At 44.4% G+C, this 14,882-nt stretch overlaps 2 protein-coding genes and 1 pseudogene across 2 annotated transcripts in view; 2 read left to right on the top strand and 1 right to left on the bottom strand.

Annotated features, from left to right (window-relative positions):
- Positions 1–14,882, bottom strand: part of LOC136626716 (zinc finger protein 27-like) — a 659,137-nt gene that overhangs the window by 100,597 nt on the left and 543,658 nt on the right. The gene's annotated exons all lie outside the window — the stretch shown is intronic.
- Positions 1–14,882, top strand: part of LOC136624991 (zinc finger protein 208-like) — a 64,727-nt pseudogene that overhangs the window by 1,182 nt on the left and 48,663 nt on the right.
- On the top strand, positions 5,628–8,743 carry LOC136624449 (uncharacterized). Its single transcript, XM_066598429.1, has 2 exons — positions 5,628–7,271; positions 8,394–8,743. The coding sequence occupies exons 1-2, from the start codon at positions 6,660–6,662 to the stop codon at positions 8,688–8,690; spliced, it is 909 nt and encodes a 302-aa protein (XP_066454526.1). The 5' UTR covers positions 5,628–6,659; the 3' UTR covers positions 8,691–8,743.

The following is a 14,882-nucleotide window of genomic DNA, read 5'->3' as shown; positions in this document are numbered from 1 at the left end:
CGTACTGAAAATCGCCCGTGTGAATACACCCTTATTTATATCTATCTTTGAATCCACTATAATCCAGAGATTTGGGGTGGCTTACATTGTCTCGTCTTCTCTCCATTCAGGATCCTCGGCTGATATCTTCTATCTCAGATAATATTCCTAATTGACCCGACAAGGATGGAGAGGAAGAGGGACAAGATGGCGGAGAGTATATTCACCCTCACCCTAGAGATACTCTTCCAGCTTACAGGAGAGGTGAGAGATTCTGGGGATGACGTCACGTTCCATCATTATTATCTATGTCAGTCTCTGGTCACATCTACGGCAGAGGATTTACTGCCGATTCATCATAAATGCCGGGAAAGTAATAGAGCCGGTTGTTCTGGTAGAATGACAGAAACCCAACAGATCTACTATAAGGCAATTGGAGGTTGTTGGGGGTCATTATTGTCCGTCATCTAACAGAACCAAAACTCTGATCATTTTGTTCTTCTGCTCCTGTGACTGAGTAGAACAACGGAGATGATGAACACAGATGTGAGGAGAATCTTACTAATTGTTGGCCATAACTGGAGACATGAAGGACTCTGGGAATGTCTGCAGGGATATTTATGGATGTGTCTCCCCATAAACAGGATTACATGGTAGTGAAGAAGACTTCTAGTGATGGCTGTCAGGCCCTGGTGTCTGATGGATGGGAAAGACCCCTGAGCCCAATCACAGGGCCTCCACCTCACCCCCTGGTACTGGAGGAGATCAATGAGCAGAAGATCCTAGAACTCACCAACAAGATGATTGAGCTGCTGACTGGAGAGGTGACGCTGCTGGGAATGCTGGGACATTATACAGTAACGCTATGGCGGTATAACGTGTCTGGGTGATGACGGTATCATTGTGTTGTCAGGTTCCTATAAGGTGTCAGGACGTTACTGTCTATTTCTCCATGGAGGAGTGGGAGTATTTAGAAGGACACAAGGATCTGTACAAGAACGTCATGATGGAGGACCACCAGCGCCCCCCATCACCAGGTAACAGAGAGGACTAAATCCACACGGCCTTTATTATTTGTATGTAGAGAATGAATTCAGTGGCTGTCTGTGTTTTCTGCAGGTAGATCCAGTAATAGAACAGCAGCGGAGAGATGTCCCCGGCCTCGTCTTCCACAGGATGATCAGGTAGATGGAGAGAAGGTCTCATGAAATCTCCCCTCTGGTCTGTAGGACGGCTGGGAAGGTCTTGTGTTCAGTCTTATTATATGACTGATACTTGTGTAATGAGAAAGCTGGAGATGGCGGGATTACAGCCGACCGCAGACATTAGATCTCCGCATCTTATCACTATTTTCTGGTTCTGGAGACTTCTGCTTGGAATAAAGAAGCAACAGGTTGGAGTTATACAGGAGACCTGCAGCTATTTGGCCCAGATCACTGCTGCTGTCATGTCATTCCGGCTCCTCATACTAATTAATGACCTTTTCTGGCCATATAAAACCTTCCACACGACTTCTCCAACTGTGTGATGACTTTTACAATATTTATTTCACAGCTGGTGAATCCGGGTGAAGATCTGCTCCATACTGATGCCATAGAGACACATGTGAGGGGGGATCAGCCGTGTAAGGAGGGGATCCCTACAGATGACCCCCGAGGTGAGACTACATGTAGGGAAGAGTCTGTGTTGTCGGAGTTTTCAGCTGTATATTCCCTTATTCAGCCAAAGACAATGTTCACATTGTTTTCATTATTCGCTACTAGAGATGAGTGAGCATCGTTCTTCTCGAGTAACTGATTACTCATCCGAGCAAATGTGTGAGGGGGGGGGGGAGTGAGAAAGATCTCTCTTTCCCCCTAGCTTCCCGCTGCTCACCCCTGCCACCCCTCCGCATTTGTAATCGGTTACTCAAGAATATACTTGCTTGAGAATCAGCCTTAAACGATACGTGCTCGCTCATCTCTATTTGCTACTCAAAAAAAAAATTAAGAGAATATTTTTAATCAAATTAAAAGTAAAACTTTCAGTCTGGCACATGGAGACTCTAAATAGCAGCTTTTTAAAAATACATATTAACCCCTTAAGGACGCAGCCCTTTTTTAAAAATCTATTATCTGTTTTTTTCCCCCTTTTAAAAACTCATAACTCTATTATTATCCCTGACATGTATGTCTGAGGGCTCGCTGTTTGCAGGATGACTCGTAGTTTTCAGTGGTATTATTTAATATATCATATAATGTACTGAAAAACTTTCTAAAAATTATAAGTGGAGGGAAATGTGAAAAATAACTAAATTCCGCCATATTTGAGTGCGTCTTGTTTCTATAGCATACACAACATACATCTTTTTCTATGGGTCAGTATGATTACTATATATATGTGTGTATTCTTATACTTATTTTTTGTCAAAGATATTTAATTATTTTATTTCGCCATCTTCTGACGGCCGTAACATTTTTATCGTTGTGTGCCAGATGTCCTGTATTTTCCTTTGGCACCATTTTACAATACATACGACTTTTTGATCAGTTTCTTGGATGACCAAAAAAGCTAAATTCTGGCGTTCTTTCTTTTTTTTTCTGATGACGTTCACCGTGCGTGGTAAATAATGGGTTACATTGAAAGTCCGGACTTTTACGGACACAGCGACACAAAATATGTATTTCATTTAATTATTTAGATTATTTTATTATAAACTAGCTTACCCGTCGCGCGTTGCTGCGAAGACAGACATACATGTATACATTCGTTTTTATATATCTAGATAACAATCAATCACAGCGCAGCTTTCAAGTTACCTCAGCGGTATAATATATAACAACCAATCACAGCGCAGCTTTCATGTTACCTCAGCAGTATAATATATAGCAACCAATCACAGCACAGCTTTCATGTTACCTCAGCAGTATAAGAAATAGCAACCAATCACAGCACAGCTTTCATTTTACCTCAGGATTCTCAATATCCAGCAATTGTCTGGCGAAACGTTCGGCGGATGCATCATTTTGTAGTTGGAAACGCATCCCGTTGCTCGTAATGCCTTTTGCTTTCGTGCTTGAGATGGAAATCAAACGATCTTTGTCTGGGGGGCATAACTGTCGACGATGCTCGCACGCACACCACCTATCGTAGGATAGATGTACTATGCCAGTAATCTTCCCAGGAGTGTACTCAACAACTTCCCAAAGTTTCATGGTGATTGGATGAATGGTGTAGTAATGCATAAAGAACAGACAGACAGACATAGAGACACGCAGACAGACAGACATTCAATTATATATATACAGATGACATCAGGAAGTGAGAGAATTAGATTCCGTAGGAAAATTTGGACGCTATTTCTTTAGCGTTTAGAATTGAACAATCGAGTTGGGACCCATTAACTTTTCCTATTTTTGACATAATCAATGCTCGTGCCAAATTTCAAGTTTCTATTACATTGGGAAGTGAGAGAATTAGATTCCGTACGTAAAATTTGGACGCTAATTCTTTGGCGCTTAGAATTGAATAATTGAGTTGGGACCCATTAACTTTTCCTATTTATGACATAATCAATGCTCGTGCCAAAATTCATGTTTCTACGACATCGGGAAGTGAGAAAATTAGTGGCAATGATTGAAATCGAACGATCTACGTGGGGGGCGTAACTGTCAACGACACTCGCACGCGCGCCATTTATCATAGCATAAATGTGCTATGCCTATAATCTTCCCAGGAGTGTACTCAACAACTTCCCAAAGTTTCATGGCGATCGGATGAATGGTGTAGTAGCGCATAAAGGACAAACAGACAGACAGACACACACGCATACATTCAATTTTATATATATAGATGTAGCAAATGTTTTTTTTTTAACTTTTATTATTTTTTATTTCCCCATGACATCATGACAGCATACGCTGGAGGTTGCTCACCTGCTGACCTGAAGGGACAGGAAAAGGCAGAGCATAAAAAGCACCTCCCCTCCACCAACACCAGTGTTTTTCCTGTCCCTTCAGGACAGCAACGGCAGAGCTCCAGCAACGCTGTCCCATGCCGGAGGAGGACTTACCGGCGAAGCGGCGGCGTGATTCCTCGGGCAGCCCCGGCAAACCCAGTGGGAAGGACCCCATCTGGGAGCTTTCCGGGGACTGCGTGGGCCGGAGTCCAAGTAAGGGCTGCCGGCACCACTGCGGCCGTCATTTCGGGCGGCGGCCGCCATCTCCGGTGGGCCGGGGTCCAAGCACGGGCTGCCGGCACCACTGCGGCCGTCATTTCGGCGGCGGCCGCCATCTCCGGGTCCAGGGCCGACAGGAGCGCTCCAGGGGGCGTGGTTTCGGCGGATACAGCGCGGTGACGTCTGACGCTCCGCAAAGGGGGCGTGGCCTGGCGCGGCCGACGCCAAATTCAAAATCTGCTGCCCCTGCATCAGCTGGTGGTGTTTCTCCACGCTAAGGAACGATCCTAAGCACAGGAAGCGTTCCTGCAAGGCGCAAGATGTCGACCAGAGAGGACCCAGAGACCCTCCTAACTGTAAGTGGTCCTGTGGACCAACCTACACCTGCACTACATACACTTCCCGACTAACAGAGTTTCCCTTGTCTTACAGGACAGGGATACTCAAAAACCGACGGGGGCTAGACGAAGGAGTAAAAAATGTCCAGTATGTCTAACCAAACTTGACGACTCCTGCACAAAAACGCTATGCGCTACCTGCTCTGCAAAAATTTTGCAGGAGGAAAAAACTTCCCTTATGGCCGAAATTCGGTCAGTCGTCCGAGAAGAAGTGCAGTCCTCTCTCTCGGACCTCCAACCTGGGCCTTCCGGGGTTAGACGCAGGTCGGTTCCGGCGGTGTCTGAGTCTGACTCCGACATAGCGGAAAACGTGGATTTTGACGGGGAAGTGACACAGGAGGACAAGAAATATCTTTTCTCTACCGCAGACATGGATCAACTGCTAAGAGCGGTACGCAGGACCATGCAGGTGGAGGAAGACGTGCAGCAACCCCGTACAGTCCAGGAGGATATGTTCGCGGGGTTACTCCCACAACAAAAATCTTCATTCCCCGTAAACGCCACACTCAAGCAGCTGATCCTAAATGAGTGGGAGAGCGCGGATCAGGCTCCGCTAATCCCCAGGGAATTTAAAGAACGCCTGTTATTTCCGGGAGATGAAGTGTCCTTTTTGGACGAGATACCTAAAGTCGATACTGCAATTGCCATGGTATCCAGAAAGTCCGGGTTGCCCTTTGAGGATACGTCCCACTTAAAGGACCCGTTGGACCATAAGGTGGACACAACCATGCGTAAAGCCTGGTCTACCTCCGGTCTCATCATGAAAGCTAACATCGCGGCCACTTCCGTGGCTCGTTCCATGGCAATCTGGTTGGACCAATTCGCAGCCCTAGTCGACCAAAAAGCCCCTAGGGAGGAGTTCGCAAGTGGCATCCCTCTGCTGCGAATGGCAACAGGGTTCCTGGCGGATGCTTCGATGGAAACAGTCCGCCTCGGAGCCCGCATGGCAGCCCTATCGAACACCGCCAGAAGGGCAGTGTGGGTGAAAGAGTGGTCAGGGGATGCAGCGTCCAAGAATAGGCTATGTACCCTACCGTTCCGGGGCGGGCGTATATTCGGACCAGACCTGGATCGCCTGCTGGAGAAAGCAGCCGACAAGAGTCACGGACTGCCTGCCACCAGACCACCCAAGAGACCCTTCACCCCTCATCCCTCGTCTACGTACGCCGGGAAGGGGAAGACCGGAAGATGGTCTTATCCAAAGGGCGGAAGGGGTAAGACTTTAACTTTTGTCCCTCAGCCCATACTTTCGGGCCCGGTAGGGGGTAGACTGGCTCGCCGTTCCCATAGCTGGCGTAATATCACAACTAACGAGTGGGTACTGCACCTAGTGGCGGAGGGGTACAGGATCGAGCTACTATCCCGCCCCCCGGACAGGTTTATAATAACCCCAACCCAGTCTCCAGGCCTAGAACAGGCTCTGTTGGAGGGCGTACGGAACCTGCAGGGTCTCGGCGCGGTTATCCCGGTCCCTAAGAAGGAACAGGGAAAAGGTTTCTATTCCCCCCTCTTTCTGGTTCCCAAACCAGACGGCTCCCACCGCACCATTATCAATCTAAAACAACTGAATAAATTCATTGAATATAGGAAATTCAAAATGGAAACCATTAGAACTGCAACTCCTCTAATTGCCAGGGATAACGTAATGGCTACAATAGACCTTAAGGATGCCTATTTTCATATCCCTATTTACGCCAACTCACAAAAGTTCCTGAGGTTTGCGCTGAGGGTGGAGGGGGAAATCCGCCACTTCCAGTTCGTCTGCCTACCATTTGGAATCTCCTCGGCTCCGTGAATTTTTTCCAAGGTCGTGATAGAAATGGTGGCCTTCTTACGAAATCAGGGTGTCATGATCATCCCCTACCTAGACGACTTCCTGTTGGTGGCAGATTCCCCGTCTACTCTGAGATCACACTTGGAGTCCACATTGCAATTATTTAGGGAGCTTGGCTGGATTGTTAACGAGTCTAAATCCAACATGGAGCCAGAAACCAGGAAGAAATTCCTGGGTGTCATCCTGGATTCCAGTCTACAAAATTCGTCCCTTCCTCCCCTAAGAAAACATCTTATCATAGAGGAATGTTCCAACCTCTATAAAAAAGCATAGGGTAACGATAAGAGACGCAATGCGGATCCTGGGACTAATGACTTCGTGCATCGGCGTGGTCCCCTGGGCCCAGTTCCACAGTCGCGGACTCCAGTCACTAATTCTCCAGAATTGGGACAAGCTGCAGGCTTCGCTTGATCAGACAATCCCCATTCCTGCAGAAGCCAGAGCTTCACTCCGTTGGTGGGTGTCGTCGGACAACCTGTCTCAGGCATCCGATTGGAATTTGGACCCGGCCGTAATAATCACGACCGATGCCAGCGCCAAAGGGTGGGGGGCCCACTTTGAAGGCGGTTATGTACAGGGGGCCTGGGACGTTCACGAGAAAGCTAGCTCATCCAACTTTAGGGAGCTTAAAGCTGTATGGAAATCCCTGCGTAGCCTGCAAACGCGGTTAGTGGCGAAACATGTGAGGATCTTCTCAGACAATATGACAACAGTATCACTCATTCGCCACCAGGGTACCACCAGGAATCCTCCACTACAACGACTGGCGGGGCGGATCCTTCAATGGGCGGAAGGCACAACAAAGTCCCTATCGGCCTTTCATATAAGAGGAGCCGAGAACTCAACAGCGGACTTTTTAAGCAGAAGGAAAGTGGACCCAGGAGAGTGGGAACTCCATCCAGAGGTGTTCAGCCTTCTTGTGGAGAAGTGGGGGGTACCAGAAGTAGACCTCTTTGCGTCAAGCGCAAACACCAAATGCCGGCTTTTCTTTTCCAGAGGCGCAGAGAAACAGGCCTTGGGCACGGACGCTCTCTCTCACCCCTGGGATTGGGACCTAGCGTATGCCTTTCCCCCTCTACCACTAATCCCGCTTCTGCTAAGGAAATTACTGCAGTCAACCCTAACAGTAATTTTTGTAGCACCACATTGGCCCAAAAGACCGTGGTTCCCCCTCCTGAGATCCCTGTCAGTGGGAGAGCCCTTCCACCTTCCAACAAGACCGGACCTACTGTCGCAGGGCCCTCTTCTTTACCCGGAAGTTCACAAGTTCAGGCTTACGGCCTGGAGCTTGAGCAGGTAAAGTTCCTAGGGAAGGGTCTTTCCCCTAATGTTATTTCCACCATTAGCGAGAGCCTTAAACCCTCGACACACAAAATCTACTCCAAAGTCTGGAGAAAATTTTCGGAGTGGTTAGGCCAGGACATCCAGCAGCTGGACCAGCCAGACGTCCGTAAAATCTTAGATTTTCTCCAGGCGGGCCTGGATAAAGGTTTGAGTCCGAATACACTCAAAGTCCAAATTGCGGCCTTGGGGGCATTCTTCGATCTCGCGCTGGCGGAGCACAGGTGGATTAGGAGATTCCTTAGAGGGCCGAGCAGATTATATCCATTCACACGGGCCACGGCACCACCCTGGGATCTAACCATAGTCCTTCAGGCCTTATGCGACCCCCCCATTCGAACCGATTACGGATCTATCCATCGCCTGGCTGACATACAAGGTAGCCCTGCTTGTGGCAGTTACGTCAGCCAGACGCGTGGGGGAAATCCAGGCCCTCTCACGAAGGGCCCCATATATGACTATCCACCCGGACAAAATAGTTTTTTCTTTAGACCCCTCCTTCCAGCCTAAAGTATTGTCAGATTTCCACAGGGGCCAACCAATAGTTATCCCAGCCTTTTGCCAAAATTTCAAAAATGCAAAAGAACAAAAGCTCCATAATATAGACGTCAAAAGAGCGGTACTAGCGTACCTTGAGGCAACAGAAAGTTTCAGGAAGTCTGACAAACTTTTCGTTCAATTTCAGGGGCAGGCCAAAGGAAAGGCCGCTTCTAAAGACGCGATCGCCAGGTGGCTCAGGAGAGCCATCCAGGAGGCTTACAAGGCCAAGGGCATCCCCCCTCCAGAAGGATTGAAGGCCCACTCAACGAGAGCGGTGGCATCCTCTTGGGCGGAGAGAGCGCACGCGTCGATTGAGCAAATCTGTAACGCAGCCACATGGACTTCAGGCCATACTTTCATCAAACATTATAGGCTGGACTTTAAATATAGTCAGGACACATCCTTCGGTAGGAAGGTGCTCCAAGCCGTAATCCCTCCCTAAAAAGCCCATGCCACTTATTTGGTATTCTTCCAGCGTATGCTGTCATGATGTCATGGGGAAAACGGGAATTTTTTCTTACCGATAATTCCCTTTCTGGAAGACATCATGACAGCATACGGGCTTTTTCCCCCCCCTTACCAACATGGTTACCCTAGTTTGTCCAACACATGAGGTAATGTGTATGCTTTAACTTTGTTTTCTGAGGTGTGTGTGATGTCAATAAAAACACACCTTCCGGTTAAATAGCTGGTCACTGTGGTCATTTGGAACGCACTGGTGTTGGTGGAGGGGAGGTGCTTTTTATGCTCTGCCTTTTCCTGTCCCTTCAGGTCAGCAGGTGAGCAACCTCCAGCGTATGCTGTCATGATGTCTTCCAGAAAGGGAATTATCGGTAAGAAAAAATTCCCGTTTTTTTCTAATGATTAGTAAAACGTTTTTAAAACTTACTCTTACTATTTTTTTTAGCCCCCGAAGGGGACATGAACTTACGATGTTCTTAAAAAGTGGGCGAATTGGGAAAGGACCACAGCTGCACCCCTTGGTTGTGGTGGTGGTCATTTCTACGGTTTTCATGGTGCAGTAAAAATGACATACTGTCTTTATTCTGAGCGTCCGTACGAGTACAGGGATACTAAATTCATACAGTTCTTTTTTATGTAGTAATGCTTAAAAATTAAATGACCTTTTTGGAAAATATAATGGCTTCCTGTTGCTATTTTTTATCTGCATTATTTTTATCATTTTTCCATTGATAGGACTGTGTGACGGCTCCATTTTTGTGGGGTGACCTGTAGTTTGCATTGGTACCATTTTTGGGAACATATAACCTTTTTGATAGCTTTAATTCAATTTTTTTCTTGGAGTGACCAAAAATAATGCAATTCTTCCACTGCCTATAGTTTGTTTTTTTTCTGATAGAGACCTAAGTAGACCTTTATGGATGTAGTGATACCAATTTGTAGATTTATTTTTATTTTTATTTTATTTTCAATTTTTATCATTCTAATAAAAAAAACTTGATTTCTCGACCATTTCATTCGGAGACAAAGCTGAAGACCATGGGTATAGCTACTGCCGCTAGGTGGTGGAAACTAAGCAAAAAAAAAATTGTTAGCTCCTCCTACCAGCTATATACCTCCTGCAGAAACCAGGTAATCCGTTTTAGCTTAGAGTCCCTGAGCTCTATGGTCTATGGCGGTTAGGTGAGTATTCTCTCCACTGAGGTAAGTATTCTCTCCTCCCTCTCATCTACCCCCACCGCCACTACAACCACCTTTCTTCACGTAACTCCCAAACCTCCTACCGGGACCTCTCTACCTATACCGAGCCCCCTAGTAGATGCTCCTTGGCGTGGCATACCTCTGTGTGGTATGAAGACTTCCCTTTGGGAAAGAGTTCCATTTTCTCCTTTACAGGCCTCCTTACAGCTTGGGAAATCATTGCGGTGTTCCTGCTGGAGGGAAGCAGTGTCTCACATGGCTACAGCCCATAGGGATGTTGGAGGACTCCTTCTCCTTTGTCCTTACCCCAGGTGGCATTGATTTTCATCGCCCATTCGTGACCAGCAGATATTATTTCTAAGCTACTGGTTGTAAGAGTTCTCATTTACCATAAAGCAAAGTCAGCCGTGTGTGGTTCTGTACAGAAGAAAAGGCTTCAGTTTTGTTTCTTTTGCCGCTCCAGGCCCCGGACCTTGGATCACAAAATATCCTTGCAAGACCAAAATCAAAGGCTCTCCTACAAACCATGTCCGTTCTGGTGTCCCTGACCACTATACTCCAAATCAGCATGTACTAAATCTTCTGTGTGTATGGCTGTTCCCAACCATGACAGTCAGAATGGGAAGATGATTCCTCCTATTACTAAATTGCCCATGTCTCAGACATCTGCGTGAGGGAGGTCATCTCTTCGAGCTATGCCATAGAGTTTTCCGTCCGCCCCCAAGATTGCTTCTTCAGTTCCAGAATTCCGGTCATCTCCTTGAAAGGCCAATGCTTTGGCTTATGTGATACACACTCTCCTCTCAGGGTGTAATTGTCCCTGTTTCCCCTTAGAACAGTGCAGGGGGTTCTATTCCAATCTCTTCATGTTACTCAAGGAGGACGGCACTGTCTAACCCGTTCTGAATCTGAAGAGGTTAAATCAATATGTCAAGGTTCAACAGTTCCAGGTGGAGTTTTTGAGATCTGTCGCTGAATACATGGAACCATAGGAGTTTCTGTTATCCATCAACATCAAGGATATGTATCTTCATATCCCCAATGTCCAGCACATCAGCAATTCACCCAGTGATCAGTGGGTGGTTTACAAAAAACAGAGAGTGCACTTACTTGGATGAGGAGTTTGCAGGCACCAGGGAGCCTCTAGGTTTGGTTATAAAGTAAGCATGGAAGCATATGGGGGCTTTATATCTCTATGTTCCAGGCTTGAAAAAGAAGGCAAATCTGTTTATAAGCCCTCCAAAACGCGTTGCACTGTGATTTCTGTACTGTTTGTCCTATGTCCATAGAATGAAAACTGGAGGTGTTCCTACTCTCCACAGAAACCTGAATAATGTGTGATACTTTCTTCTAAAAGCTCCTGCTCTGTAACATTACTAGCTGTATGAGCCGTGGAGCAGAGCAGACGTTGAGAGCTCCAGCTGTATGTACTAATTTAACGTCACCGCACAGGCAAAACACAAAACAATAAGCTTATTGGATGAAATAATGGGTCTATTAGGATGGTTGTCAGTAGATTAAGTGCTCCACAAAAACCTTTAGTGTTTAGATTTTAATACCAGCCTTATAATTTGTATGAACATTTTATATACAAATGTCATAAACTATCAGTATAATTGTAATATATTTAAAATAATTAAAATCCATTTTATTCTTGGCAGATGACGTCACCAGGAGCTCAGAGGGACATCTGATATCAACAGATTGTAAAGTGGAAGATCCTGGTGACATACAAGATACATATGAAGAGCCTGCTATTATTACAAATACACCCTCAGTCCTTCACAGCAAAAATCCTTCTCCTGATCCTTCTAAACAGGTTCCATCTTCTGATTCATTGCAGATTATTAAACAAAGTACAATTTATGGAACAAATGTTGAACATCAAAAAGTTCACAAAGTGGAGAAGCCATATTCATGTTCTGAATGTGGGAAATGGTTTAACCAAAAATCAAATCTTGCGAGACATCATAGACTTCACACAGGGGCGAAGCCATTTTCATGTTCTGAATGTGGAAAATGTTTTAACCGAAAATCAAGTCTTGTGTTACATCAGAGAATTCACACAGGGGAGAAGCCACACTCATGTTCTGATTGTGGGAAATGGTTTAAGCAGAAATCACATCTTGCTGTACATCAGAGAATTCATACAGGAGAGAAGCCATTTTCATGTTCTGAATGTGAGAAATGCTTTAACAATAAATCAGATCTTGGTAAACATCAGACAACTCACACAGGGGAGAAGCCATATTCATGTTCTGAATGTGGAAAATGTTTTAGCAGAAAATCAAATCTTGTGTTACATGAGCGAGTTCACACAGGAGAGAAACCATTTTCATGTTCTGAATGTGGGAAATGCTATATGAATAAAAGAGATCTTGTTAAACATCAGACAACTCACACAGGGGAGAAGCCACATTCATGTTCTGAATGTGGGAAATGTTTTAAGCAGAAATCACAGCTTGCTGTACATCAGAGAATTCACACAGGAGAGAAGCCATTTTCATGTTCTGAATGTGGGAAACGTTTTAAGCAGAAATCAGATCTTGGTAAACATCAGAGAATTCACACAGGGGAAAAGCCATATTCATGTTCTGATTGTGGGAAACGTTTTAAGCAGAAATCACATCTTGCTGTACATCAAAGAATTCATACAGGAGAGAAGCCATTTTCATGTTCTGAATGTGAGAAATGCTTTAACAATCAATCAGATCTTGGTAAACATCAGAGAATTCACACATAGAAAAAGCCATTTTCATGTTCTGAATGTGGGAAATGTTTTAACCGAAAATCAAGTCTTGTGTTACATCAGAGAATTCACACAGGGGAGAAGCCATTTTCATGTTCTGAATGTGGGAAATCTTTTACCAGTAAAGCAGATCTTGGTAAACATCATAGAATTCACACAGGAGAGAAGCCATATTTATGTTCTGAATGTGGGAAATGTTTCATACATAAATATGTTCTAAAGAAACATAAGAAAATGCACACAGGGGAGACACCATAGTCATGTTTGGAATGTGGGAACTGTTTCAAGCAGAAATCACATCTTGATGTACATGGGACAGTTCACACAGATATTAATGAAATAAATGTGACTCCATGTTCTATCCTATGCGTAGTCATTTTGTGAGCAAGTAGCAATCTTCGGTGTCAGTTATTTTGTGCTTTTCCTTTGAGAAGATTTGCTAAAATGTATTGAAGAATAAGAAGGGACCTTGATGTTTAAAACATTCCAAGGCCCTAGATTGAATGTCTCGGGTCATTGTGCCCTGTTCTCCTTTCTCTCTCTAAACAATTATTGTTTATAATTAAAGTCCCTTCCTGTTTGGAGAAGTTAATCATGTAGGATTCTACTGCGTCTTTGTTCATTTTCCCTCCACCAACTTAGTTGTTAAATTCCTTATCTTGCACGTTTATGTTTCTTTACTGTTCAATAATTCTTATCGTTATAGTTGCACAACAGGCATCAAAGAAATCAAAATATTAAATCACATCACCATAAAAAATATTCAATACTCAACGCAGAAACAGCTCTACATCTTCTCGTTCCTAGAACTGTTAATGTATAACACATATCGCATTGTGAAATATACTTGACTTCAGAATAAACTACTAAATCATCTACAACATTTCTTAGATTAGGGAGAAAAACCTGGGTAGAGGGGGAGATGATGGAATGGATAGGAAGGGAGGTTGGGGGGGCAAGAAGGGGGGTGGAAACTTGGGAATGAAAGGGGAAAAAAGAGATTGTAGGATCCGCATTAATTCCAGCATATTTATATCCTTTTTAAGTTATCTACTTTTTACTAGTACGGTATTCCATCTGAGAACAAACAAAAGGGGGTGTTCGCCAGAGGCTTGGAATAGAAGTTGATATGCATCCATATATATATATATATATATATATATATATATCTCACTATATATATATATATCACTCTTCCACTTCGCCATACCGTGCATATCTCTAGGCCCTTTACCTTCTGTATCACCCCACTATTCGTAGTATGTAAGCTCGTTGGAGCAGGACCTTCACCCCTATTGTATCAATCAGCTGATTACTATATGTAACTGTGGTTCTGTAATTTTTCTATTTTGTCTTTCTGTATTCCCCCTGTCTATGTAAGCGCTGCGGAATATGTTGGCGCAATACAAATAAAGTTTATATATATATATATATATATATATATATATATTAAATTGTATATTATGTTTTAGGTACAAAATCTTCTAAACGAAAGTTATCCAACCAAAGCCCCGAGATTTCCTTGAAATTCTCAACCCCATCATTTCTATGGGCATGTAGATTTACATAAGTACAATGTTCTGACATCATTCGAGTAATTTCAGTCATTGTGGGAGTGTGGCAAGTCCTCCAATTACTCAATATTAGTAGTTTAATGGAAAGAAGCCCATGTGCCACTAGTTTTCTAACTTTAATAGGGGCCCTATCCCCAGCAACAGGATTGCTAGTTCGGGCTATGGTTGAACTCCCATCCCCACAACCATGCTTATAAGAGAGAAAAAGGCCTGCCAAATTGGCTGAACGTTCGGACAACCCCAAAAAATATAGAGTAATGCCCCTTTTTTTCCCACAACCTCTCTAACATGTGTCTTGAGGTCTTTGGGAAAAAAATCAGATGGTCTCACCTATACTAACGTGTAACCACCTTACAGTGTACCTCTAATAAATTAGCGCATAGTGAGGCTTTATCCAGACACTGTTGAAGATCCCCATCTTTCTTCTCTACAAAGAAGAAATCATCTGCCACCGAGGATTTATATGGACACATTTACCTCTTCTTCAGGCTTTCAGCAATATAATGCTTGGGGGTCTGTCTTTCCAGACAAGTTATACATATGACTCTTGATCAACTTGCAATCTGAAATAGGATCAATAGTACAACCCCCTTCTCTATGAGGTGGTAATTCATCCGCTTTTTTTTTTTTTTTTAGAAGTGATATCAGC

Source organism: Eleutherodactylus coqui, chromosome 4, assembly GCF_035609145.1.
Source record: "Eleutherodactylus coqui strain aEleCoq1 chromosome 4, aEleCoq1.hap1, whole genome shotgun sequence".
In the NCBI taxonomy this organism is placed as follows: domain Eukaryota; kingdom Metazoa; phylum Chordata; class Amphibia; order Anura; family Eleutherodactylidae; genus Eleutherodactylus; species Eleutherodactylus coqui.
Note: the sequence above shows the minus strand (reverse complement) of the source record. Positions and strands in the feature narration are given on the sequence as shown.

Coding starts and splice junctions, on each gene's coding strand:
- LOC136624449 (XM_066598429.1), top strand. CDS start 6,660: ATGCGGATCCTGGGACTAATGACTTCGTGCATCGGCGTGGTCCCCTGG. Junction 7,272..8,393: donor AGTGGGAACTCCATCCAGAG/GTGTTCAGCCTT, acceptor GTTCAATTTCAG/GGGCAGGCCAAAGGAAAGGC.